Source organism: Embiotoca jacksoni, unplaced genomic scaffold (genome assembly GCF_022577435.1).
Source record: "Embiotoca jacksoni isolate LCO1_2020_lvr unplaced genomic scaffold, fEmbJac1.0.p SCAF_31, whole genome shotgun sequence".
NCBI classification, from domain to species: domain Eukaryota; kingdom Metazoa; phylum Chordata; class Actinopteri; family Embiotocidae; genus Embiotoca; species Embiotoca jacksoni.
This window is the reverse complement of record NW_027185383.1, coordinates 1,018,343-1,043,542: the sequence shown is the minus strand read 5'-3', so window position 1 is coordinate 1,043,542 and position 25,200 is coordinate 1,018,343. Positions and strand designations below refer to the sequence as shown.

At 38.3% G+C, this 25,200-nt stretch overlaps 1 protein-coding gene across 5 annotated transcripts in view; it reads right to left on the bottom strand.

Annotated features, from left to right (window-relative positions):
* The window catches only part of astn1 (astrotactin 1), a 397,274-nt gene that overhangs the window by 221,284 nt on the left and 150,790 nt on the right, over positions 1-25,200 (bottom strand). For all 5 annotated transcript variants that reach the window (XM_069164339.1, XM_069164341.1, XM_069164342.1 and 2 more), the window contains one exon: positions 23,172-23,322. In XM_069164339.1, coding sequence (XP_069020440.1) covers positions 23,172-23,322 — 151 coding nt within the window. The remainder of the gene's footprint in view (positions 1-23,171; positions 23,323-25,200) is intronic.

Here is a 25,200-nt window from a genome sequence, read left to right as displayed (position 1 = left end):
CAGCAATCATATATACAACCAATTTTTAAAGGTGCAATTTTGACTTTTATGTTTCTAATAACTAAAATTAAATTAAAAAAAAAAAAAAAAAAAAGCACACAATGAAGCGGGCTGAACAAGTTCTAAAAACCTCCAATATAATGTATTCTCACATTTTCTGTAAGAAAAGTAAAATCACTGACATGCCAGTATCATTAAATAAATCACGATGTCTGAGTTTTTAGAATTCACCCTCTGAGGGCCATCAATACCTGCAACCAAATTTTATTACAATTGTGCAAAAGTTTTTTAGATATTCAAGTAAACAGAAATGTAAAACTAATTATAGAACTAAAGATACAAAATGGCTAAACAGAATGGATGTCAGATTCATCCATTGGAACATAAATGTTGTGGCATGGTGCTCCATCTGGAGATAAAACAGTCTTGACTTAAGTGGTGCATCAACCTCCCCACTGCCATTCCAAGACCTGTGTCACTATTCTGGATAATAACACAGTCTAATAAACAAAAATGGACAAATTAGTAGCAGAAAATAATAAGTATCATTTAAACAGCAGTTTAAGCACGGTGAAGTTGTTGTGTTTTAATGAAAGAATAGTGAATCGGTTCCTGGCTCAAGTTGTCCAACACTCAGCAACACAAAGTAAAGTCCTGACTGCATAATCAATACCCCACTTTCACAAAGGGAGTTTTAAAGTTTGATCTTGTATATATCATAAAGAAAAACCTTTGCATAGCGCTTCTACCGGATTATTAACAGTGACACATTGAATAACAAGAACAGAGATGAAATGGCAGACAACCAGTGTCATCTGTAATGAAACTCTTTTAAAATATTCTTGTTCTGGTGAAGGAAATGAGGCAATACTGCAGGTTTAAATTTCAATTTCCATTCAGTCGAGAGGACTGTCTTCATATTTGATGAGTGAAATGAAACCCTTTAGTTTAGAGGATAAACTTCAAGAAATTAATTGAAATGCACTCCACACTGGGGTAAATTCACAAAAAAGCTGAGACCTGACATCACCCCGGCTCCCTCCCTCTACAGCCCCATTCAGTATTTCCAAAGCCATTTTTTCAGAGACTGTCAAGCCAAATTCACATTATGTCTTCTGTCAGCTATTACTTCAAAGGAAACTTTGGTGGAGTGCATTTTAATAAGGCACTGCTGCCTCCACAACAGCGACTAGGCAGTTGGTTTCCTCTCAACCCAGAAGAGTCAGCATCAGCTTATTATATTATGTAGTCCCACTGTAGTCTTTCCAGGGTCTGGCTTGCTCATTTGGCAAAGAAGCTCTCATACCTGATGAGGATTCCCGTCTACTTTACACTCGTGTGGAGGTCGTTGGAATTTCTCTCCGTCAACATTTAGGGCCTGATTTACTAAACATTTGCACGTGTAAAATCACCTGCAATTGCCACACCACCCGTAAAAAAAATGTCCAAGCAGATTTACTAACGACGTGCAGTGAGGATTGTGTCTTTCAAATGTGCATTTTAACACTCGTCCATTTTGCGTGTTTGCCTGCATGCATATGTAATAGTGGGTGTTTCTACCTGAAGGTGCAAAATACTGGGAGGGAAACATGCAAATAGAACAATTTAGCACCCGCAACGATATTTACTAAACCTGAAAGTAGAAACAGGAGAAGTGATTGAGTGTTTATTTTAGTACGACTGAAAGGAACGTGTTAATCAGATGCGCACATCTGGAGAGACGGCTGCTCTTATTGGTGAGAAGGAGACGCAGAGAAACTAAAGAATATGTAGAGAACGTGGTTTTACACCCGTGGAAACATTTTTGATGTCAGAGGCATACATTATTCAAACATGTCGTTTATCCAGCGAAGACATTTCTGAGTTATTGAATGAACTGAATGATGATTTAAAACCAACAACACGGAGGAGCCATGAAATACTAGCAACGTCAAAACTTCTTCCGACTCAGCATCGCCCTGCCTCTGGGTCGTTCCAGCGTGTCTCTGCTTGGATATCCCACCAGTCCCGTTATTCAGGTGTGTTCTCACAGGTCCTGAATGTGTCCTGCAGAATTCACAGGTAGCTTCATAAGGTTCACGAGCACTCGCGAGGCACTGAATGAAAGCAAGTCACCTGCTCATCACAGAAAGATCTGGACCTGCTGATCAGTGTTCGTTGGAGGATCTCAACCACCGTCCTTCCTGTTTTATTTGCCAACGTTTTATTATGAAGCCTTTTTTTTCTCGCCTTTTTGTTTTTTCCACAGTATTGACTTTCTTGCTGATAATCTCTTATATAGTGTTTTGTTCTTGTTATATTTATATTTCTTAATTTCAATGGGATCACATTTCCTTTTTCCTTTTGCTCTGTTTTCCATTGGTGGAATCACTTTAACACTCGCAAACCCCTCATTTAAATACAGCGATTTGCACCCGATTTCAATGATGCAATTACTCAGTAAATCATCCGCAAAACAGGTGAAAAAAGAATGTGGAAACTTTTGGAAGGAACACGCAACTTAGTACCATTTATTTGAGTTCTTAGTAAATCAGGCCCATGGTGTATGCAATTAAAACATAAAAACAAGTTGTCTTCCAATTGCATTTTAGAACTGAACTTTTATCGGTCTTAGCAAGAAAAAACTTCAACATGCTTTAAAATGAATTAGAGCTGGTTAGTCATGTACAATAAGCACAAAAGTAAGACTTGCATTTGATTAATGTATATCTCCTTCTTTCATGCTTTAAAATAATTGGCTCATTTATCAACTGTTTGTCCTCCAATTGACTTATACCACCCCATCGTGTGGCTTCTACAACATGACACATCATTTTTAATGTACGGTCACATCATGTATCCATCAAACAACTACTTGCTTAATTTTTTTCTACTCAAAGTGAAGCATGTGTTTCCTGTTTCAGTGTGATCTGCTGCTGGCTCTGGCAGATCACTATGTCTTTGTTCTTTTACTTTTTTATTTTACTGTGTGAAAATTCCCGTTCAGTCTGTAGAAACACTGATGGACTTTTGTTCTCTTTACTGTTGTTGTTCTCACATTCTGTATACAGTTGGTCATCACTCTGAGACATGTTTCTTTATGAGTCACATTAGTTGCCTGATGGGACACTATTTCATAGAGCAGAAATGTAAAGTAACCATTACTCTGCTGACGGAGCCTGGCTGAAACACTCACAGGTCTGTAAAAATTATCCATTTCTTTACGTGCATGTCTTGTATCATTGCAATAGTAAAGAAGTCACGGTCTCTATTTTGAAGTTTGACAGTATCCGGATTTATTTTTTTCTTTCAAATGAAGACATTCCTCCTCAGCAGCTGGTGATTGACCTGGTGTAAGCAGCAATATAAATTCCTCCCCATCTGCTGGCTGGATGCAGACTGGTATTACCAGACCCATATTCACTTCATGAATACTTGGCCACGCTCAGTTGTGGATTGTTTCCAGTTGTTGCATCCTAAAGGGCTTAGACCTCGGCTTAATTTATTAGAATTTAACAAATCTCAATTGAACACCATGTGACTTATGTCTGGCACCAAAACTGCCTCAGTGTGAGAAGAGTGCAATAGCACGTTGGTAAATGACCAATGCTACCTAAAAATAAAAATAAAAAATTGTGTTGGAAGTTATATTTGTTGTTTGAAATCTACAGATAGTAAGTGTTTTTGTAGCGAGGCAGAAGTTCTTGCCAAGAACTAAACAAGCTAAATTATGATGATTTCTCGTAACATCTCGAGAAGCTGAAGGCTTCCGGGCAGCAAAAAAATCCCAGTGCCCAGGCAGGAGTGACAGGAAGAGGTTATGGCTAGAATGCTGATGTACATAGTCAGGGAGTAAATGACAAAAAGAGGAGCAGGTGTGCAGGTGGGTGTGGAGATCAGGTGACTGGAAATGGTGGGGGCACACAGAAGTCATCCAGTGGAGAAATGGGGTACAGAGCAGGAAGTAGACGCGGTAGGTGTCACCATGACTGTTAGCTGGGTTGATAACGGGAATAGACCTGCATGACTCGTCCAATGTAAATTAGACTTTGTGTGGTTTGAAGAAATGTGAATACAATATACCTCTTATTGATTGCTGAGAGGTTTGGCAGCCTCCAGCTCACCTGACTGTGACAAACAGTTTGCACATAGAGCCAAATTACTTTGCAGTAGTTGGACATGAACACACACTGGTTTGGTGGGTTGTGAATTCTCATTTTGTTACAGTTAGTATAACTATTCAAAAAAAAGTGTATTAAAGTATTTCTGTATTAAAAGGAAAATACATAATTCAAATACATACCACTGTCACTGTAACACACTATTTCTACAGCTCCAATTATTGTAATTTGTTGAATAATTAATGTTCCTGTTTTAAACCCAGATGAATGTGACTGACATGTATTCACTGTATATATATATATAAAAAGCAGTGCCTTTAGAGCTGAATGAGTGGCCCCTTCTCTTGCTCCGTGGATAAACTGGTATTGATTTTGTCACCCTGCGAGGGGCCATTGTGACAAATGATTTATTACAAAGAGCACATGAGACATTGAATCCCTGGACACATCTGTGGCACAGAATCTTTAAATCACTGGAACTCACTGCAGTCAATGGATGTGTGGATAGGTGGTGCAGGCTGAAAGGAATTTGTATCGATGAGTCGCTGCACTGCAGCTTGCCAGCCACAGATAGCTCTGGTTATTGACTGCCATAACAGGCTTTTGACATACCAGAATAGCAAGAACTCTGGGCTATTGTCCAGCTATGCGTAGGATAATAATAGTTAAGAATATGCGCCTGCCGGACTCTTTGTCTGTGAATTCTTATCACTTGAGATTTCCACAAATCTGGTCCATAATCCTGGGTAAATCATTGATAATCCTCTGGATAAAACCCATCCCCAAGTGAACAATCCCAGAATCCTGCAAACTTTTATCTGATTAATAACTTATCTTGGTTGTTTTGTTTGGAATGAGTCAGTGGCCTTTTTAATATTGTCTTTCTACGTGGTTTATTCACACATAAGAAGGTGATGTCTGTGTTTATTCAGTTGCGGTGTGATCGACAATGATATGACATTTCTGAGCAAAGGATAATTAGGTCTCACTAGGAATTGAATGTCTAACAACATTTTACGACATTTGAAAAGGTTGAGAAGCTCGCTGTGGACACGATGACTAAAACCCTCCAGGTTAATAAAAAAGATGGACTTTAAAATCTCTCTTCCATTTCACACCATTCTATATATTTAGGAGTTCAAAGCTCTCAAAAGTCGACTCATCCTTAGATAAGACATAAATAAAGCTACACAAAGGGCGCTACACAAAGGGCGCTACACAAAGGGCGCGACCCATAGGGTTCAACTGGGGTACCCGTCAGCGCTTTTCAAACTGGAAAGCTCACTGCTCGCTGCAGGTCGAGTGTTATGGAGCATAATTCAAAAGGCTTTTAGGATTCGCTGTAAAGAACTGCTTTCAGACAGCTGCAAAGTCTAACATCAACAGGGACGTCCATATGGCTCAATTGTGGAATTTCAACCACAAATCTCAACTCAGATGTTCGTGTTAAGGCCTTTGAACAACTGACAATGTTGTCAAACAGAAGACGGCAAAAGAGGTGACTTAAACATGCACTCTCCGTCTGGTTAATGTTACAGTTTTCAATCCGTGCAGAGGTTAGAAAATGTGGCCTCAGGAAGCGAAGCAGGTTATTTCAATTAACACATATCTAGATGAACAAAAATAATGACGTTTTAATGAAGATCAGTGGCTGCATTGATCAGTATGTCACACTTAACCTTTTTAGAATATTTTGAGAAAAGCGCAACAACTTAACTATTGACAACATGTTCAGTTATTGTGTGACATTTATGTATCTGCCAGCAACAGAAAAGGGCACATTTCTTCACCAAATGACGCACAGGTCACTGGATAATGACCATCCACTGACACTAACAGAAGGCTCTTTGAAGGCACAGTAATCACCATTTATCTCAGATCATTTAATAAGCAGACAGTGAGGGAGAGTGCTGCCTCCACTGTTGTAGAAGAAGCTAGCACTACAAAGCCTGCTCCGGAAAAAAAAAAAAAAAAACTTGAACCACCATGCCTTTTAATCCTGTTTCTTAATGGAGATAAATTCCTGCAGTGCTTTTGAGGCTTAAGGGAATCAGCAGTGTGCTCCTGCCAAACAGCAACAAATCCCTGTGAGAGGAGTTTGGTAAGCTATGCACTTTTCAAATTTGTCTGATGGGCAGATTGGTGCAGAAGTACGATGATCGTGGACTGAAACAGGAAGGAAACGCATAATGATTATTAAAATAAGTTATAAAAGGTATTTTTAATCCTTTAATAAACATGGTTTAGTCCACTTTTGTGGATGACTGTATTGTTGTACCCTGTTGTAAATAATTTGTATTATGTAAAGATATTGATGATGAGTTTGCAGTGGAAATGAATTGAGGAGCTGACATTTTCAAAACAATTCATTTCCTATTGGAACATTTAGACTCAGATTCAATATGTGCTGTTGATATCAAGTCTGGATTTAGTCTCTGCTTTTATATCTACTGTACACAAACAGAATGCCTCAGGGCTGTTTACAGTTAAGAGGCAATTTAAAAGTATGAGCAGCCTTATATAATTGTAACACTGTATATTCTAACAGTAGCTTCACTGTGCAAGGCCTAGTATATTACTCTTGTCTCTGTCTCTATATATGGCATGTCAGACACTTAATACACAGGCAATGAAAAAGTCACATTAAAAGTAGCTGTAGGAGTTCTGACTGTATAGTAGGCCCTTATTACAGCATGTCCCCCAGTATGTGCCTGTGAGGCTTCTATGTTGTTGCTTCGTTTCATTTAGAGGCTGTCCTCAGCACAAAATGACAGCAGAGGTTGTTTGTTCTTATGCCTAAAGGGGCCTTTGTTCATGCTGACCTGATAAAGACCTCTTGCTGATATGGGAAAAATGACAAGCAAAGGCGAAGTAGTGTGGCATCATTAAGGTTTATGTATGTTTACAGTGATCTCAGTTTATCCTAGAAAAAAATGTGTTCTGACTGACCACGCTTGAAGGCTTTGTAAAAAAAAAAAAAAAAAAAAAAAGTCTGCCATCTAAATGTCCTCCTTGTGCTTCCCCAATCCCTCTCTCCAAATATTTAGCTGGATTTTCATGTGTTTGTAGTTTCAATATGCCGAGTCATTCAAATGGTCGGTACAGTGCACATTTTAAGACCGGGTGTCTTTGAAGCATACAAATAGAAGAGCATGTGTAACAGAGACTTATCCTTCCTACCTTAACACATTAATGCAACTGAACAATTACCAGGCACATCACCTGAACAATACTGAGGCCTTCAATTATCTCCAAGCTTTGAGGGTGAGGGTACACTGTCTTTTCTGGATGCCACTGACCAAAAGTTGAGTATAACGGAGAAATTAAAACCTTGCTCACCATCTCAGCGGCCAATGACTGGTTAACATGAGCATCCTTGTCTGATGGTAGATTTGGGAACGTTACAGAACATGTCAGATGTAGTCTGGGAACATTGGTTTATTTTAACCAGCTGCAGTATTTCCAAGTAGCGTTCATACATGTGACCAAATGTTCCCCTTTTCCACACATTTATCATTTTAGCAACCGTTAATTGAAATGATTTTAAAAGACTCGTTAGTTAGCTAAAAACGGAAGACACATACATTAGTTTGGAGGACTTGTTAATGAATCAAGAACTACATTAAGGCGGATAAATGCAAATGTTTACATTACGAATTACAAATACGGTCAATAAGTTATTCTGCAAGGCTGGTAGTTTTGATCATGGATATTTTTTCATGGTATCAAAACTGAAAAAAGTCACTGCTTTCACCTAAAATGCTTTACCTGTTTGTTTTTACAGTTACCTGCTTATTATAGGATGATTGATGCATTTTCAAAAAGCTGTTACTTTGCTGTATGGCTGAGTACAGTATTTCTCTCAGGACACACGTATAATGAGATCGTGTATACCTTTAATGTCATAGTGAAACAGCCTGTTATAGGTCTATGTATAGAATTAAAAGGAACATTGGCTGATACATCAAATAGAGAACTGGTTTGATATATTTGCCAGAAACTTAAAAATGTTTTTTTTTTTTTGTTTTTTTTTCCACTACAGAGTAAAAAAAAAGCCCACAAGAGTTTTCACAGGGAAACGTATCTAGTCTGAAGGGGTCTGTTAAAGAAATCCCATTCTGTAGCCTGAAACATTATTCCAACATTTCCACTTTCCTTTCATGTTTTTTTTTAATGGAGAAAGTTGTCTGGAGAGAGTTTTTCACAGTGTGTGATTAGATAAGCGGTGTGTGTCAAAGGTCAGCTTATCCTAGAGCACTCGGGTCCTCATTCCACTCTCCCGCCGATGTTATGGTGAGCAAGTTTAGTGCAGTAAAATTTGGACATTAAGAAACCCTCACTCACCTCCTTCACAGCAAAGTGCGAAAAGCCCAATATGGAGGAAGAGGCAGATCAAATATACACACAGCGACAGAGGAGCTTCCTTAAAGAGAAAAATAATGTTTTCTGACTTGTTGTGTTTTTTACATACTGACTGCTGGAACTGGTGGTGCACTGCCATAAATAATAAAACTGACACATTTAATTTGAACTTTAATGATCTTACTGCTATTTCAAGTGGTGTTATTTATTTACTAAACTTTATGGACTTGAAGTATGTGGGAGCTCTTTAATTTAAAAGAAGGTTTTCACTTGGTAAAGTAGTGCTAAAAAACGTTCTTTGCCAACTTAAAATCACCCTTGTTACTATGAGTACAATTCCTAACAAAAGAAAGCCACATACAGTACATATTACATTTAAATAGACGTGCATTATTTATACTGTGTTGAAAGTGTCTGCTGAAAGTCTGACTTTCAGTTTGAAGTTTCCCGAACTAATGAGATGGTGTTGCTTCTTTCTGCTGTTTTCAGACATCCTTTGGTCTGTATTGAACCAGATTTTTCAATGGGATTATCAGAGGTGACAAAGTCAAATATAGGTTGCAGATTGCTGTTAGTCTGTCTTCTCAATATTAGAGATGGAGGAAATGGCACAATCACAAATTGGTATTTACAAATTGGCAAGATGGTTGTTTTTGATCATCATTTCTGCAAAATAATAAAATTACTATTGTGCAGAGTAAAGAGTAGTATTATAAGTTTTTGTGATTTTCTTTTTATATTTTGGATGTTACATTTCTGTAAAATATATTACATTTTAATGGAATTTTATTTCATATAATATAAATGTGTATTTTGACCCAGGGCTCCAGATTCAATTTAGGCCCTTAATATGAAATAATTTGGGCACCTATGCCCTCCAGACGGCGTTAAAAAAAAAAAAAAAAGTGTTTTGTAGATATATTTTTCTAATACTAAGGGACACCTACATATTGTCTGAAGTAAATGAAACTGAGGATGGGGTATGCAGGAATTACAGTCTGCATTGATAAGTGTCATGTTCAGTGTGTTTAGGAGTGTATACCAAACAGAAGAAAAATGCAAATAGAGAGTTGGTTAGACTGTAGCGGACCGTTTACTTCTGTCATGTACCATGAATCATGCTTTTAGACTGAAGAAGCAAGATTTATATCAATACCTTCACAGCTCAGTTGTCCTACAGCCATTTAATTCATCTTGATGGCATATACAAATGTGTTTCTTCTTCCCATTTTACTTAAATGTTCTTACTTAAAATGGAAACAACTTCATGTTTTCAGAATTGGAAAAAAAATAATAATACATTTTACAACCCAGTGTGAGCTCTTGAACAGGTGCTTTTATCAACCTGCTAAGATTAAACACACAACCGCACATAAATCCAATGACCCAAGGAGAAAAAAAGATCAGAAGTGACAATCTAATGTGCTCTTATTCCTCTTCAGGGCTGAGGTCTAACTATATCTCTGCCAGGTATTGACTCCTCTCAACACTGCTTAGTGTCCCACAGTGTGATCCCAGTCAAGATTGTTTTTTGCTGCCTCAGGGAAACTACGCCAATACAAAGTGAAGAGAAGAAGCGCTTTAGCCAGCAGCGTATAGTATGCTGCTGGTCAGAATTATTATTGAAAAGTGCCTGGCTGGTCAGTGAGGTACTGGGTGTAAGTGCAGGCAGCGTATTCTGTATAAAGTGTGTATTTCGGATTGGGTGATTGGATCAGCATCATGCTGAGTGTCTATGTGGGCTCAGATGATGGATGGTGTGATCTTGTTTGACCTGTCATTGGAGGTAGAAAACAAGGTAAGGTCAAAGCCAAGTGTATGGCTGGACAATGTACATAATGTGAGAGTGCTTTTAATTTGAAATGAGGGATTTGACTTTGAAGCAGATAAAGGAAGTCACAGCATTTGGCTAACCAATGCGTTATATCTCCATCTCTCAGTCTCTCATTGTTTTAGGTTTTGTGTACAGGCCTAACAAAGTCATCTTCTTTGTCACATGTTGACCCCTTTTGTGGTGCTTTGTTATTGTTCCGGGTTGTCTGTTGATTTGTGTGGCACTATAGGTTGCAATTGGTGGGTTTAAGTGGACAACTGTACCAACATTTATTGAGATAGAAGGACTTTATAAAGACATTACAGTTGGTTGTTTTGCTGCAGAAGCCCCATGTGCTGGCTGTTTCTGGATTCAACTGATCTGTGTTTCATCTGTTGACTCATTAACTTGTCATAACATGTGCACCAAAACCTTGTACAATGTGGTATTTCAGTGTGATTGCCCATTGTTTATCATACAGCAGGTTGTTATTCCTTCACTACATGGAAAGCCCACAGATGTTACAATTACTTTTAAATGTTTAATGGTATGTAGTGAGTAGTCAACATACATATTGTGCAGCTATATTATTTATGGAAACATATGTGCAATTCATCAGTCCCCAATAGATTATTGGGCAATAGGTAAGATAACTAAAGTATTGTTATTGTTCTAATAATGAAGCTTTACCTGATAATAACATTGTATATTGCAGATGATGGCTGCAGATTATGCCACTTAAAACTCGGTTCTGAATGGTAACTACTGGAAGTCTTTCATTTGCTCTCTATGTCACTGCCTGTTTAGCTGAGAGTGGGGCTGAGCTCCTCATAAGGATAATGAGTTTGGAGAGAATTAAATAGTTTCAAAAATGACAATGCTTGTTATCTATATGTGCAACAAGTTCAGTGAATAAGGGAGACGGGACCAGCAATTTATCAAAGATCTGTTGAATAAGCAAAATAAACTGCTCCTTCATCAGCTCAAAGTCCCCTCTGTACCCACAACCCAAGTATGCGTTATGCTTCACTTTGCCATTCTGAGCGTGTTATGCTATTTTTTTTCAATGATAATTAATAATCTAGGAACAAACACTAAGTATATGTAATGGTTGAGTTTAATTAGCTGACTAAACAAACTAAATATCACCTGATGTAAAGAGATGTGGATGACTAGATTTAAATAATATTGGATTGGATTTGGTAAGGAGATGAGCTGTGGCGTTAGTATACATGTTAAACAAATACACAAAAGCTGTCACAAACAAAATAAATGTATACGTTCTTTATTCAGGGAATTGTGAAGGCTTGCTAAATATTGGTAGTGTTTTCCTAAAGTAAATGTTTATTTGACTAATTGTATCCAAACCAGGTCTAAGAAATAAACGGAACCATTCTCAAATACCGTATGATGATATAGTTACATCCACCTTTCCCAAGTAAGTTGAAATGTTTTTCTTCAGCTGTCGAAACCAAAACACCTGCTTTGATTTTTTTTTTTGACCTTTAGAAATGAAAACAATAGAAAACAATGGCACAGTACTTTTCTTCACTATGTAATCCTCAGGGCAAAAATACAGCACACGCCTACACACACTTTCAGTGCATTGGAAACTCCTCTAAGGAGACTCGCCTATCCTATATAACCCATCAAGGGAAAACAACACTATTTATTGCAACTTGGAACAAGCAAATCTATCTGATGGATTACATGCAAGGCTGGGGATCCTCCTACTTTGTAGCCACACAGTATAGATAGAAAAACACTGCCTGATTAATCTGCTTGTTTCTAATTTGTTCACACAACTCCTCTCTCATCATCCTCATGAGCATTCAGCTTGTATTTAATCTGTGGGATACTAAAGGACATGCAAAAAAGGTTTAGGCTAAAGCCACTGTCTTCTCTATTCACCAAGACGACAAGTAAACCATTATATTCCCCATTTCATATTGTGAGTAAATACATAAATAAATAACCAAAATATTTTAGTTTTAACAAAAACTAAAATATTATCTTCAACATTTTATTTTCTTTCCATTAATTAATCCCTTTAGCATAAATATCTGAAACATTTTTGTTTGTTTGTTTTTTATATATTTGTTTTGGCTCTGTTTTTCACACAAATAAAATGTCCTTTTAGATGATAAAGAGCATATCTTGTACATCCATGTATGTTGAGCTTTACATAACATAGGGCAATCTTCTTGTCACTGTCACCAGATTCAAGAGATAAGTGGTTTCAGGGAGATCACTCTAAATTTCAACACTATCTATTTCCATGCATCTATCCATTATCCAAAACATGGGCTTTATCCTGAACAGGGTAACAGGGGGGGCTGGAGTCTATCCCAACTGACTTTGGGTGAAGGCGGAGTACAACCTGGACAGGTCGCCAGTCCATCACAGGGCCAACACACAGAGACAGAAACATCCAGAAACAGGCTCGTATTCACACCTACAGGCAATTTAGAATCACAGATTAATCGAACATGCATGTTTTTGGATTGGACGGAAGCAATGGGGAGAACATCCAAACTCCAGAAAGAAAGGCCCACACCCCAGTTAAGGTTTAAACCAAGCCCAAGCTGAGGTTCAAACCCTGAACTTTCTTGCTGTGTCACTATTGTGCTATTCCAACCTGTCTATTACTGACTCTCCTACTGCACATTATACATTTTTCAAGATTTGAGGATGATGTTTTTAAAATCAAACTACTATTTATCGTTCCACTGTATTTAACACTTTGTCTCAAAGGTTTCCTGAATGAAATAAAGTGTCATTTTAACAGTTTCAACACTCCTCCCACACAAATGGAGTTATCAATACAACAATTATCAATATCAGATTGAGGACTAAGTATGTACTTAAATCATACAAACATGTTGACCATGTACTGTCTGTGGTTGTATTTGATTGATAATTTAAAAAAAAATACTGGTTGATTGACAGTTTTCTAATTTTGATATTGTTTCTTCTCCTTGAACCATTGCTGCTGCTTTTCTTTTCCACTAATTTGCAATCACAGTCCTTTTTTTCATTGTATTATACTCATTAGTTATTTTTTTTACATTTTCTGTGTTTATTTTTAGCTCATTTTTTTCTGCATTCTCTTCTACTCTCTAGACCAGATGATTTTCTTTATTTTCTTTAAACAAACATTTTGTAAACCTTCCGTTATCCATGGCTTATTTTCATATTTACGGCAAAACTTTTTTTGTCATATAATTCTTTTATTTTTATCAAAGATTTGATTTCACATCCCTGACATAACCCAGTCACACTGTTTGTACTACAAACACAGCCTGATTCATTTGTGTCTTTATACCTTGTGTTCACAACTCTTTTTTCACCAAAGCATATTGCTAAGTAGACATAAAACACAAGACACACACACACACACACACACTGAAAAGCTGTACAACACACTAAAACATCACCGATAACCCATAATTTGGTGGGTTTATGTCTCAAGCTACAAACACACACACACACACACACACACACACACACACACGCACACACACACACACACACACACACACACACACACACACACACAGACTACATGAGCTATTTGGATGGTGCCCAGTTATTCTCGTCATTCCATCTTGGTGGCAATCTGTTCTGTCAACAGCATCCTTGTTTTCCAGCATTTTGCAATGGAGACAAGTGACAAGACAAAGCTAATTAATCCCAAAATCAGCCTATCATTATTACACTCTCACTTCCGCAGGCACCGCGTGCTGCTTCTCCCCAGGAGTGCAATAAATCAGCGAGACGGAGCAGGTCGGTCAGCGCAGATCGCCAGCATCAGCCGACTCGCACATAAGAAAAGATATTAAACGCAGACAGGACAGCTACTGGCAGCGCCAACTCAGACAAGGTGTTAATTGATTAGGGTGAAATCAGAGTGCTGGGGCCCGGCCAGTTTACCACTCTGATTAGACACATGAGAGGCTCATTTATAAGCTCGACAGTCACGAGATAATTACTAAAACACACAGTAATATATGCAATGAAAGCTGAGAGCGGTGCTGTGTGGTGACGGACAGGAGTGGGATGTGTGTGTCTGTGTGTGGGTGGAGATCAGTGGCTTTGCCACTTTGCAATGATGTTCATGGGAGGATGTTCGAAAAACAGGAGAACAATGAGATGTCTCATTAAAACAGAATACTAATCACTTCGGGAATTCCAATGAGCAGACAGATACAACATCAAAATCAGTCAAAAACAACTATGGATATATTTCCAAATTTAGCTGCAGACACTTTACAATGGAAAAAAAAAAAGTCTAAATAAAAACCCTTCTGTAACTCACCTGCATCTTATCTCCGTCATAATTGATAATTGTGTACATTTGGGACTAGATTTACATAAATAAAAGTGCAGGGCAAATTTGTGCTGCCTCTTTAATTTAATTTGTGCTGGCAATCTGTGTGTAATTACCATCTGATTTACTAAGGCAGCGGCAGGAGTGTCGGCATTGACTTCCAGGCAGATTCAGCAAATGAAAGAGAGCTCAGAAGAATGCAGTTCAGAAGCAGGATGAGATCACCAAGCTTAGAACAAGGATGATGGAGAGCTGCTACTGTATATGCAGCAAAAGTATTCACCAAAACCCTTTATGAGGCCATATTTCAGTTTCCTCAGTAAATTGCAGTATAGACGAAACTCAAAGTTTTAGGCCCATTTATAATATTAGTCAAAAACAGCCTAAAAATGAAAAAAAAAAAAAAAGCACTGGAATGAGAGAAAAAGAATGTGTTACAAGCAAACAAAGAGGGCAGCAGTGGGATGGAGCAGCAGACCCGGAGGCTCACAGTGGCACCGGTAAAGAGGACGAGGTGCTTTGATTGATATCTTGTTGTCTTACCAAAAGAATGGTCACTACTCTGCTTGCAGCTCATAACACAACGAACAATGGGGCACTAGTAATAGTCAGTTTTGGTTTTGGTGTGTTTGTTTCAATGACATCTATTTGATTGTGGTTAACTCATTAATTGAAGGTCCCAGATACAGTATTTAAAACAGTAAAGTTTAGATTGACAACAACCTTCCTTTGAAATGCATGTGTTCTTCACCTGCTTATCAATGGCAGTGCATTTCCAAGCAAAACTGAAAATGAATCCAACAGAGTAAACGAAAGACTCTTTATGCCTCCTTCAAATATTTGTAAGCTGGGGCCTCAGGTATAAACGGTGTGTGCAAACTTTTGCCTGGTTCTGTAACGTGGTGATTTCAACCTTCAAAATAAAGTTTCCAGCCCATTTTCTGGGGAATATGAAGTATGAAGTATGAAGTAGTGTATGAAAAAAACATGGCTATAGGCATCTCTGTGTCGTGCTCCCTCCGGCTCAGCAAGGCGCACAAATCCAAACCATTATACACGTTTCATTTCTCTTCATATTGGATGTTACATAGATCCAGTTAGTCATCAACATTCAAACCAGCAGTGCAACTTGTACTACTTATCCATTAGTATTCCAAAATCAACTTTTAATTGTAAATGATATGAGCAAATCTGATTTCAATCAATCTTTCAATCTGATTTTGCTCAATATTTTATGCGCACCGACACAACCTCCCGCCTCGCCGTAACTCACGGGAAGTGGCTTTTGTGAGTCTGCTCAGTTATGGAGCAATGCAGGATGAAGGAAAGTGGCAGATTCAAGAAAGTTTGATTTGTCTTTCCCCCGACATAAACCCTGAATATACTGAGGCCTTTTCACCGCAATATCATGGCAATTGTTTATCATCATAATCGGTTGTAGAAACCCAAGATAACACCAAAGAGCATTGAAGAAGTGCAGCACAGCGTTATTCCAATATATATAATATTGTAAAGTTCTACTGTAAGGACTTCAATGTGTTAAGTGCCACTAAATAACCTGTGTTGTGATTTGGCACTATACAAATACAATTGAATTTAATTGAATTGAATATATTAAAAAAAAAAAAAAAAAAAAAAAAAAAAAAAAAAAAAACTATTCTGTTTGTATAGCTTTAGGTATATTTTGTGTGTACAAGTGCAGTGAACACAACTGTGCTGTCAGGACTACAGAGCGTTTGTGACCCCACTGCTGTGGTCACCAAACAAATAAGTGATTCGTATCCTTCAACTCTTCCACAAACACCTCCATTTCTGTCGGAAAATTCAAGTTCCAGGTTTTCCTCTCCATTGTTGCCACAATTTAACAGAGAACCACTGAAACACATGGCCAGTTTTGAATACATCAACATTCATTTGATGCTTTGCAGTGACCCTTTATGGTTAAATGTGGGTGTGGGAAAGGCACGATATGAGGCGGATCTACGTGTGGGCATTAACATGTGGATTGGGATTTATAAAGGGAGCATTGCATGTAAGTGAGCGCTGGTTATATAAATCTGAGACTTTATTTTGCGTACACCATTTTCAGATTTTGTGCGTATGTACACTTTTAGTACATATCCTATGCACGGTTTAAGGTTAGGGGAAGATCGTTGCTGCAGACTTTTTGCATATCAAGTTATGATATCAGTGTTTCCCTCCACCTAACATAACCATAAAGCGTCAAAGAATGCTGCAGTCACTAGAAGCTCATATTGTTTCCCAACATCGGGTATTTGATGGAAGCTAAATCAAAATGCTGTCGGTAAACATTTTACTGACACAATTACCAAATATGTTAATTAACTTTTTCCCATCGTGTTGACAGAAAAACAAAACCCAAAAGCCTTTACATTTCCAAGTGCACTTTACATAACTTCACACAAGCCTGGCAGGCTGGGGTGCCTGTGAGAAAATGAAATGCACAAATCCAAGTGAAGAGTGTCACTTTTTCATAACAAAGCAGAGGTTTGAACAAACCACACCTCATTTTGTATTTTGAAAGCTACACAACTTTATCCTCCACTAATGTTCCTTTCATTTGTGGTGCCTCTGCTGCCGTGTTGTTTTGTGCGAAGGAACAACATTTGTGTAATTCGGATTGGATGGATAGATCAGTGATTGAGCATATCACAAATTATCGTCTTTGGAGTACAAAGCATGGCCTGTTGTGCTTCCACATTGTGAACATAATTCAAATCAGATTGTTAATGATTAAATAATATTATTTATTTTTTTCACTACGTTTGAGAGGAATTCAGATTAAAAGTGAAAGTAACATTAGACACATTAGTTTGTTAACAAACATCTCATGCTTGGAATTGAAAAAAAAAAGTGACATGTACGGTGTTGTTTGAACCTTCAAGCTTCCTTTTTTCCATATAAAATGCATTAAATAGAAGCATCATCAGATTTATTCTGAAACACTTTCAGATCCCTATGAAAATCCTTCGTGGTGCTCCCATAAACGCTACTTCCTTCTTGACTTAAATTATTTCCAGCTCCTTCTCAACTCGACTTAAGTCTGAAATTATTGATTAATTCTTAGGATGAATTTCTGCTTCATCTGTGGTCACATCGGAGCTTAGTGGAGATTAGGAAATGATTAGGGAAACATTGGGGAAAAGTAACGTAATTCCACACATTCACTTTGGTCTTTTCTCATAGAGCATCTAAAAAATAGTGCAGTACCATAGGAATAAAAAATAAAACATGACAGTAAATAATTAATATAATACAAAAGGAGCATCTCATGACACCTCGAAGCGTTGGAAATAAATATTTTCACTGTTTCTCTTTGTAACCATGTGGGACTAATTTCAGCAAGAGGTAATTTGAGTTTGTTTTTTTTGTCCTGATGCTTTTGGCAATGATTTGCAACACACTGCAACATAAAGCAGCAGTCTTCTAGACATCAGTAAATACAAGCTGTTTTAAATGATCTGGTAATTATGGATAAAAGATGCACATCACAGCCAAATACCTGTTCTTGTGCTTTCCCACAAGGGAAGAGCTTGAAAAAATGAATGTCTTAACTAAAGAAAACAAAATCAAATGCCCTTTGAGAACTTCAAAGCCCTGGCTTTCTATATAAATATCCGCTCTGTCATCTCGTGGTAGTAGATGGAAATTGGATGGATATGTTGCTCCCTGACATTCCAGTGCAATGCTGTTGCAACTTTCAGGACAACTTTCACGGTGTTTAAAGCAATTTTAGATGGCGAACATTATGCGCACACTGTAACATCTATTTTCTAACAACTTATGCTCACAAGTGAGATGTGTGGCAGACTCATTCATAACTGCAGCATGGTGTCCTGGACAACACTGTAACGTGATGAGTAATAAATGGCAAATGGTCTGTACATGTATAGCACTTTATCACCTTTCAGTCTCAAAGCGCTTTAACATATTTTTTTTTTCCCATTCACCCATTCACACACTAATGAGACAGATCACCATGCAAAGTGCTGCCATCAGGAGCACATTCACACACTGATGTTACACCATCAGGAGCAACTTAGGGAGCAACTTAGGGTTCAGTGTCTCGCTCAAGGACACTTAGGCATGTGGACGGGAGGAGCTGGGGATCAAACCACCCATCTTCTGATTAGTGTGCAACCCACTCTACCGTCTGAGCCACAGCCTCCCTAATACAATACTAATACAACCATGGTGGAACCCATTGCTCGGCCAGGAGATTTACTCTTCCTGAGCAGCAGGAAGAAGAAAAAAAAAGGTGATTTTCTAAACATCTGTTTTTGAAAGAGCAGCACAACTAAGCCTTCAAAAAGCTCATACGCTTAATTGCATGAGCTAAGTACTGAAGGCTGATATTAGGGATGCTTTTTTTGTACTGTGGCTGTTTAAGATTAATTTTCGCAGCAAGTCAATGGCAAAAAACAAAATGGGTCTTCACATTTGTAAAGAAGAGACTCATCTGGAGGCTGCATATCCCAGTGAAGACTCCATACAATACATGCTTCCCTACCTTTTTTAACCATGCTCGAGGTGTGAAAAGGCATTGTCGGTTGGGCTGAGTGAAAATAATTATGTTCGAAACTATTGGATCAGTAGATTGCCATGAAGTGCGGCAGTCATGGAGGAATGACCAGATGCAGCTGTGTTTTGTGGTTACTGCCAATTAGCAAATGTTAGCCCACTAACTTGTGTAGTGAACTCGCTTTGTAAAGTATCCCTCACAAAGTGCCAGCACAACATCTCTTTACCCATTATCTCCCTGACATGAAAAGGAATTCTTCATGCTGCCTTCACCCCCACATCTCTGGAGTATGTGAACTTTTGCTAAACTCCCTTGGCCCTTCTTTATCACCCTCTTTCCTCATAAAAACACAAACTTCTGCCACAAGTGACAGTACCCACACCCTTTTAGGTCTATAAAACCTGTCACTTTGGAGACCACGTCCGGCCAGCTGTAAACCAAAGGATACCCCCTTAATCCCTTTTGGTCAATAGACCAACTCCACAGTTGATACTTTCCAGATGCCAGATGACCTCCAGTATTGACCATCCCGGAAGATCCACACCTCCCTCAGGTGGCCAGATGTTACCAAAACTCACGAACTATAAGAACAAAATATGGACTTGTGAATTTATAATGACATATACTGCTGTCCTGTATGCTATGATATTATTATACTAACCGTGTGATGTTAATCTTTTGATTACACACTAAACTTTTGTTTAGGTGTGACTAAAAACTATATCCTGAAGTCTAGAGATGTGAGCATTGTTTAACCCAAATTCTCTGCCTCACCCTCTCTCACCTCTCTATCTGAGTAATTAAGTAAAATGACCCTATCGTTACAAATATGATATGTGATAATAATATATCTCATAATACGTTGGTGAAGTGAAATAAGGTACTTATTTTATACATAGTTTGAATCAAACTGTGTTAAACGTAGGCCCTTATGACACCTCCTCCTCCTGAAACCCCCTAGCCCCTCCTGAGACAGGGTATCGATAAGGTGAAATTTGACACCCTGATCCTGGTTCATCCTCTTTACCTTAAAAGAGAGAGACCCAAGCTGATGATGCAGATCCGGTTCAATTTCTTCATGATTCGCTGCAAGATTCACTAAGATTCGGTTCATTCTCTAAAAATGATTTTAAATTCACCTAAGATTCACTTTGAGATTCGTTTCAGTTTCCGTTATTTTTGAGCTTCGCTAAGTTAGATTTAGTCATTTTTATATCTACCTTTTTGTTAAACTTTAGTGCATATAATAATCAAATTCTCAGAGTACGATCAGCAACTTCTCTGATCAAGTACTCAATTCAACCCTTTTGGACGAGCCTCACTGCCAGTAGTTTTGTTAAACGCCAGCCCTCAGTGTTACTCAGAGTTACAGAGACGTCTTCCGCCTTTCTGACCGACGACCTCCACGGGACCTCCAGGCCAGCTTTTGCCAGACGAACCGACGGAGGGAAGTTGAGAACGGGAGGAAAACCCCGTGGTCGACTTCCATCCACCGGACCTCTGAGCACCACCATCTGGACCTCTTCCGGCCCGTGTTCGAGACGTCACATAGTAGGCTGGTTCATTTCTTCAGGGTGGCAAATTCAAAATTAGCATCAGACTTAAATTTAATTTGTTCAGTTCCTTCTCCGTTAGCCCGGTAACAATTCCCTCTTTCACTTCACCATCAGTAATCAGAAGTAATTGTGCATTCTCATTCATATAAACACTTCTGTCATGTAGTCCTTTCTTGTGAGAAGTTATACAATAAATCCTTTTAATTAGACCCAACTGTGTCACGGTATCTTTCTGAATATATCAAATAATTTGAGTTCCGATACGAGAATTCATAAATTCAGATTATGGTTGACTGATTTCATATTGATTTTGAATTAATAATTTGTCCAATATTGGACTGGTGCCCCTTCTCATAACGAGAGTAAGATTTAATCCCCACGAAGTAAACTAACATAACGCTACACATGCTAAACTAAGACTTTGTATCACACATTAACGGAGAGGAGAATGAATTCCAACAAAGAACGAATTACAAATAGTGACAGACTTGTGGCCCATGTGGCTGTTGGATTGGCTGACTATTGAATCAGAGAATCAAGTAAAAAAAAATGAACTATGCTGTCTACATGTGAAGTTAATGATAAGTGATGAGCATGCTATTTCATGATCAAATAAGTTATTGGCATTGGTAAGCACTTACTCTGATCAAAAGAAACAAGCAAACGCAAATTTAGCATTGCATTTTGGGATATAAATGCAGGGGTAGCAGGATATAACAAGTGTTTTGGTGGCAGCATTATATTCTTGTTGTGTTCCAAATGGCGCACGTACAAACTAATACTCACTATTTTGAGTGAGTAGGTGTGTTCACACTTTCAAGTACAGAAATATGCGGCGCACTATACTACTCCAATGATACACTCACAATGGTCAAAAATAAATGTGTTGAAACCCTGGAACCTTTTCACCCTAAACGGTCGCCATCTTGGCTACGTAGAGGAAGGGGCGGGTCCACAGACGTAGAGACTCGTCAAATTAAGGCATCTGAGGAAGCTTCAATGGTTGCGGAACACCTCACAAAAAGTTATTAGTAAGTACCACCATACTGCTGCTGGACAGAAGTCACCAATGTGTTTATTGTGTGTTAAACAGAGTGGATGTAAAAACATTAATTTGGAGGTAAAATAACAGAAGCTGTTGGTGGGTAATGCATTCACATGCTGCTGTTATTTCTGGTCAGTACAAAACGTCAGTGTGCGGTGTAAAACTGTTGAAATTCCTGTAATACACAAGTAAGAGTCGTGACATACGAGCACTATATATTAGTGTACTAAGGGAAGTAAGTCATCTGGAATACAGCATCTGTCACGACAAGAACTTTGCTGCACTGTTTCAGGAGTGATGTTTTTGCAGTAACATCGCAGGAATGGGTAACAAATTGCAAGTCGAGGAAAAACGTACTACTACCAAATGAAGAAAGATACACATGCAACCAATTCCTATGATAATAAACATGATGCACATCACATTGGATATTCTGTCAGCTTACGGATATCAGCATTAGTAAGAATTTTAACATTTGATGATGAAAGAGGGAAGGAGTCATCAATAAATCTGCTCCATGAGTTCTCTCTTGCCGCCGAAAGTAATATTTCTACACTGTGCAAATGTTTACTGTACCACCTACATTTGGAATTGCTTGGGAATACACATCTTCACTCTAATCTATAAATTAAATGTTTTCCTATTAAAAACACCTCACAAACTGTACCCCTCTACTCGAGATGCATTACAAGAGATAAGCAGCCTGGATTGCATAAATAGCATCTTGCCAGCCCACCTAAAAGGCTCTATTCTAGTGCATCAAAGTACTTGAAAATAAATTAAATTGCTGGGGAGGGAGGGGTGGTGCCTGACATCTTATCAATAGAAGGGGGGATTTAGCAGAAGCAAAACACTGGCAGACGGCGCTAAGATTCTGCAAATAACAACAATGGAATTGCTGGAGTCCCCAACAGATGGAGAAGAAAACAAACCTGGCTGCTACATTTCCTGGTTCCTAAGCACCACCTGGAGGTAATGAATATGTTGTTGTTCTAACAGGAATATGAGAAAAGAGGTAAACCGTCTACTCAGAAACATGAGAGAGTGCAGACTGTTTGTCCTTGATGTGGGTCATTGTGGCCTGCAGACATGACCATGAATATTTATACAGGTAGACGGACTCAAACACCGATGACCATATCAAGATATTCATAAAATATTAGAACATTAACCAGTAGTAAAATGATTATGTAAGTGGGCGTAAAAAAGAAAAAATCCATAAAGTTTGGATCTGCCAGTTGGTCAAGTGACTCAATGTCATACTTTCATATTGTATCCATAATGAGAGGATGTATTCAGACTGTCTAGAACACTGTAATACTTGGTATTTAATTTATAAATGAATTGCAGATGAAGGTCATTTTCCTGTAGCTGATGTGTGGAAACATTCAGGCAGAGTTTTATAAAAGAATTAGGACTCACCACACATCCGGAGGAGTCCAGCTTTCGGTCGGATATGCAGCGGAAGTTGCGGCTGCAGCCTCCGTTGTCTTTGGTGCAGTCTCTGACGGGTCCAAATGAGTCGAGGAGAACCTCCAAAGAGTCGAAGGATGAACTGATCATCAACTCCTCTCTGAAAAAGGTAGAAATGAGTGCTGACAATGATAATTTGTGTTAAGTGCTGTGTATCTTGCTGTCACTGCTGATTACTAATTTGACTGTGGTGCACACTGCATACCATTTATTGAGGTATGCAGCATAAATAAGAGACGTCTACTGGCCATGGTTTTAAATGGTGATTTAATGTCAGGATTAAAGGTCCAGTTTGCGGGATTTAGGGGTATCTATTAGCATAAATGGAATATCAAAATCATAATTATGTTTTAATTAGTGTATAATCACTTGAAACTAAGACTTATTGTGTTTTCATTCACTTAGAAAGACCCCTTCACATCTACATTGGGAGTTGCCCCCCCTCCCGTTGAGTGCTTAATTTTGTACAGTAGCCCAGAAGGGACAAACCAAACACTGGCTCTGAAGAGGGCCTTTCACATATAACGTTTCACAACCAGCGTAGATTATTTTACATGCTTAAAAAGGGAGGGTGAGGCGAGGCGAGTTCAGCCCCCGCAAAACAATTCCAAGCTGATTTTTCACAGAAACATCAATTGTAGTGCACTTATACAGACTTTCATCACTGATCAGTAGCAAGTTGTCTTAACAGTGCAGACTCTTGAAAAAACAGAGGAGAACACAAAACAAATATGTTTTTATCAACTGTGTTATCGCTCTATCTACTTAGCAAGCCAAGTCGATCACTAACTATTAGTATCAGCTTGGTTATGGATTATAAAGTTAAACATTCGGACAGATGTACAACGCCTTTTATAGTCTTTTTTGTCTTTTTAATTAGCAGAATTCATATAACTGTGACAGATAACGAGGCCACATTGCTGCTCGTTGAGATCTAATACCCCGAATCTGTTGAGAAAAAACTTCAGATAGTGTTAAAGACTGAATGGTCTGGACTTACTGAGTAAAAATAATTAGCTCACTTTCCCTTCACCCAACATCATGTCAGATTGTGTGCATTTAGCGGTGTTCCATGAATCACTGTTGATTCAACCATGTTTCCTCTTCATCAGTTAAATTAGTAATTATCAATATTGTTTTAGAATTATCACCTACAGACAGAAGTAATGATTTCTAAGGAAATTGAGCATTCAAACAGTAACGTCTTGATGTCAGGAATATATAATGTCCTCTCATTAAAACTGATGAGGATATTACATTTATTTAGATCATGTTTCATTGTGTCTTGTGGGAAAATGAGGAAATGTCAAAGCGGTGCTTCGACATTCATTGACACCCTGCTCTCTATTCAATTTAATGAAGAGACAGCGATTTTAATGAATTACAAATACTTGCATGTTTTATTAATGTAAGCTAACCATCATCAAAAAAGCTTTGACTTTTAAAAGGACAACACTTATTCAAAGTAGTCAAGTTATGACATAACAACACAGCAAATTCAGTGCTCTAACTTTTTCTTTGAGCAGTTGCTTTGCTTTGTTGTGAGTTTTTTTTTTTTTCTCCCTGTAAACCTCATACAAGGTCAATAAGCAGATCAGCCAACAGTAAGCCAACAGTATTAGTACTTGAGATTGGTGGAGTTGAAGAACAAAGCAGAGCGGACCTCAGCGTTTCCTCACAGAATCTAAATCAAAGAACTATTTCTGCAGAGAAATAGCTTTGCTGATGACTGTGTAATAGCATTGCCATGAACCTTGCCGTGGTGAAGAAAATGATGACCTCATCGGCACACACAAAAAAATACTTTGTTTGTAAGCCCCCCGCCACCTCTCCCTTACAGTCTCTGTGAAAGAAGACAATGAGTTTATTTCCCTTTCACACGCAACTTGATGTTATCTTACAAACCATTTTTTCAATTATAGTTGCTCATTGCTTTGTTGTCATTTACTCAGAGGGGACCTATTGAACAGAGCCTCAG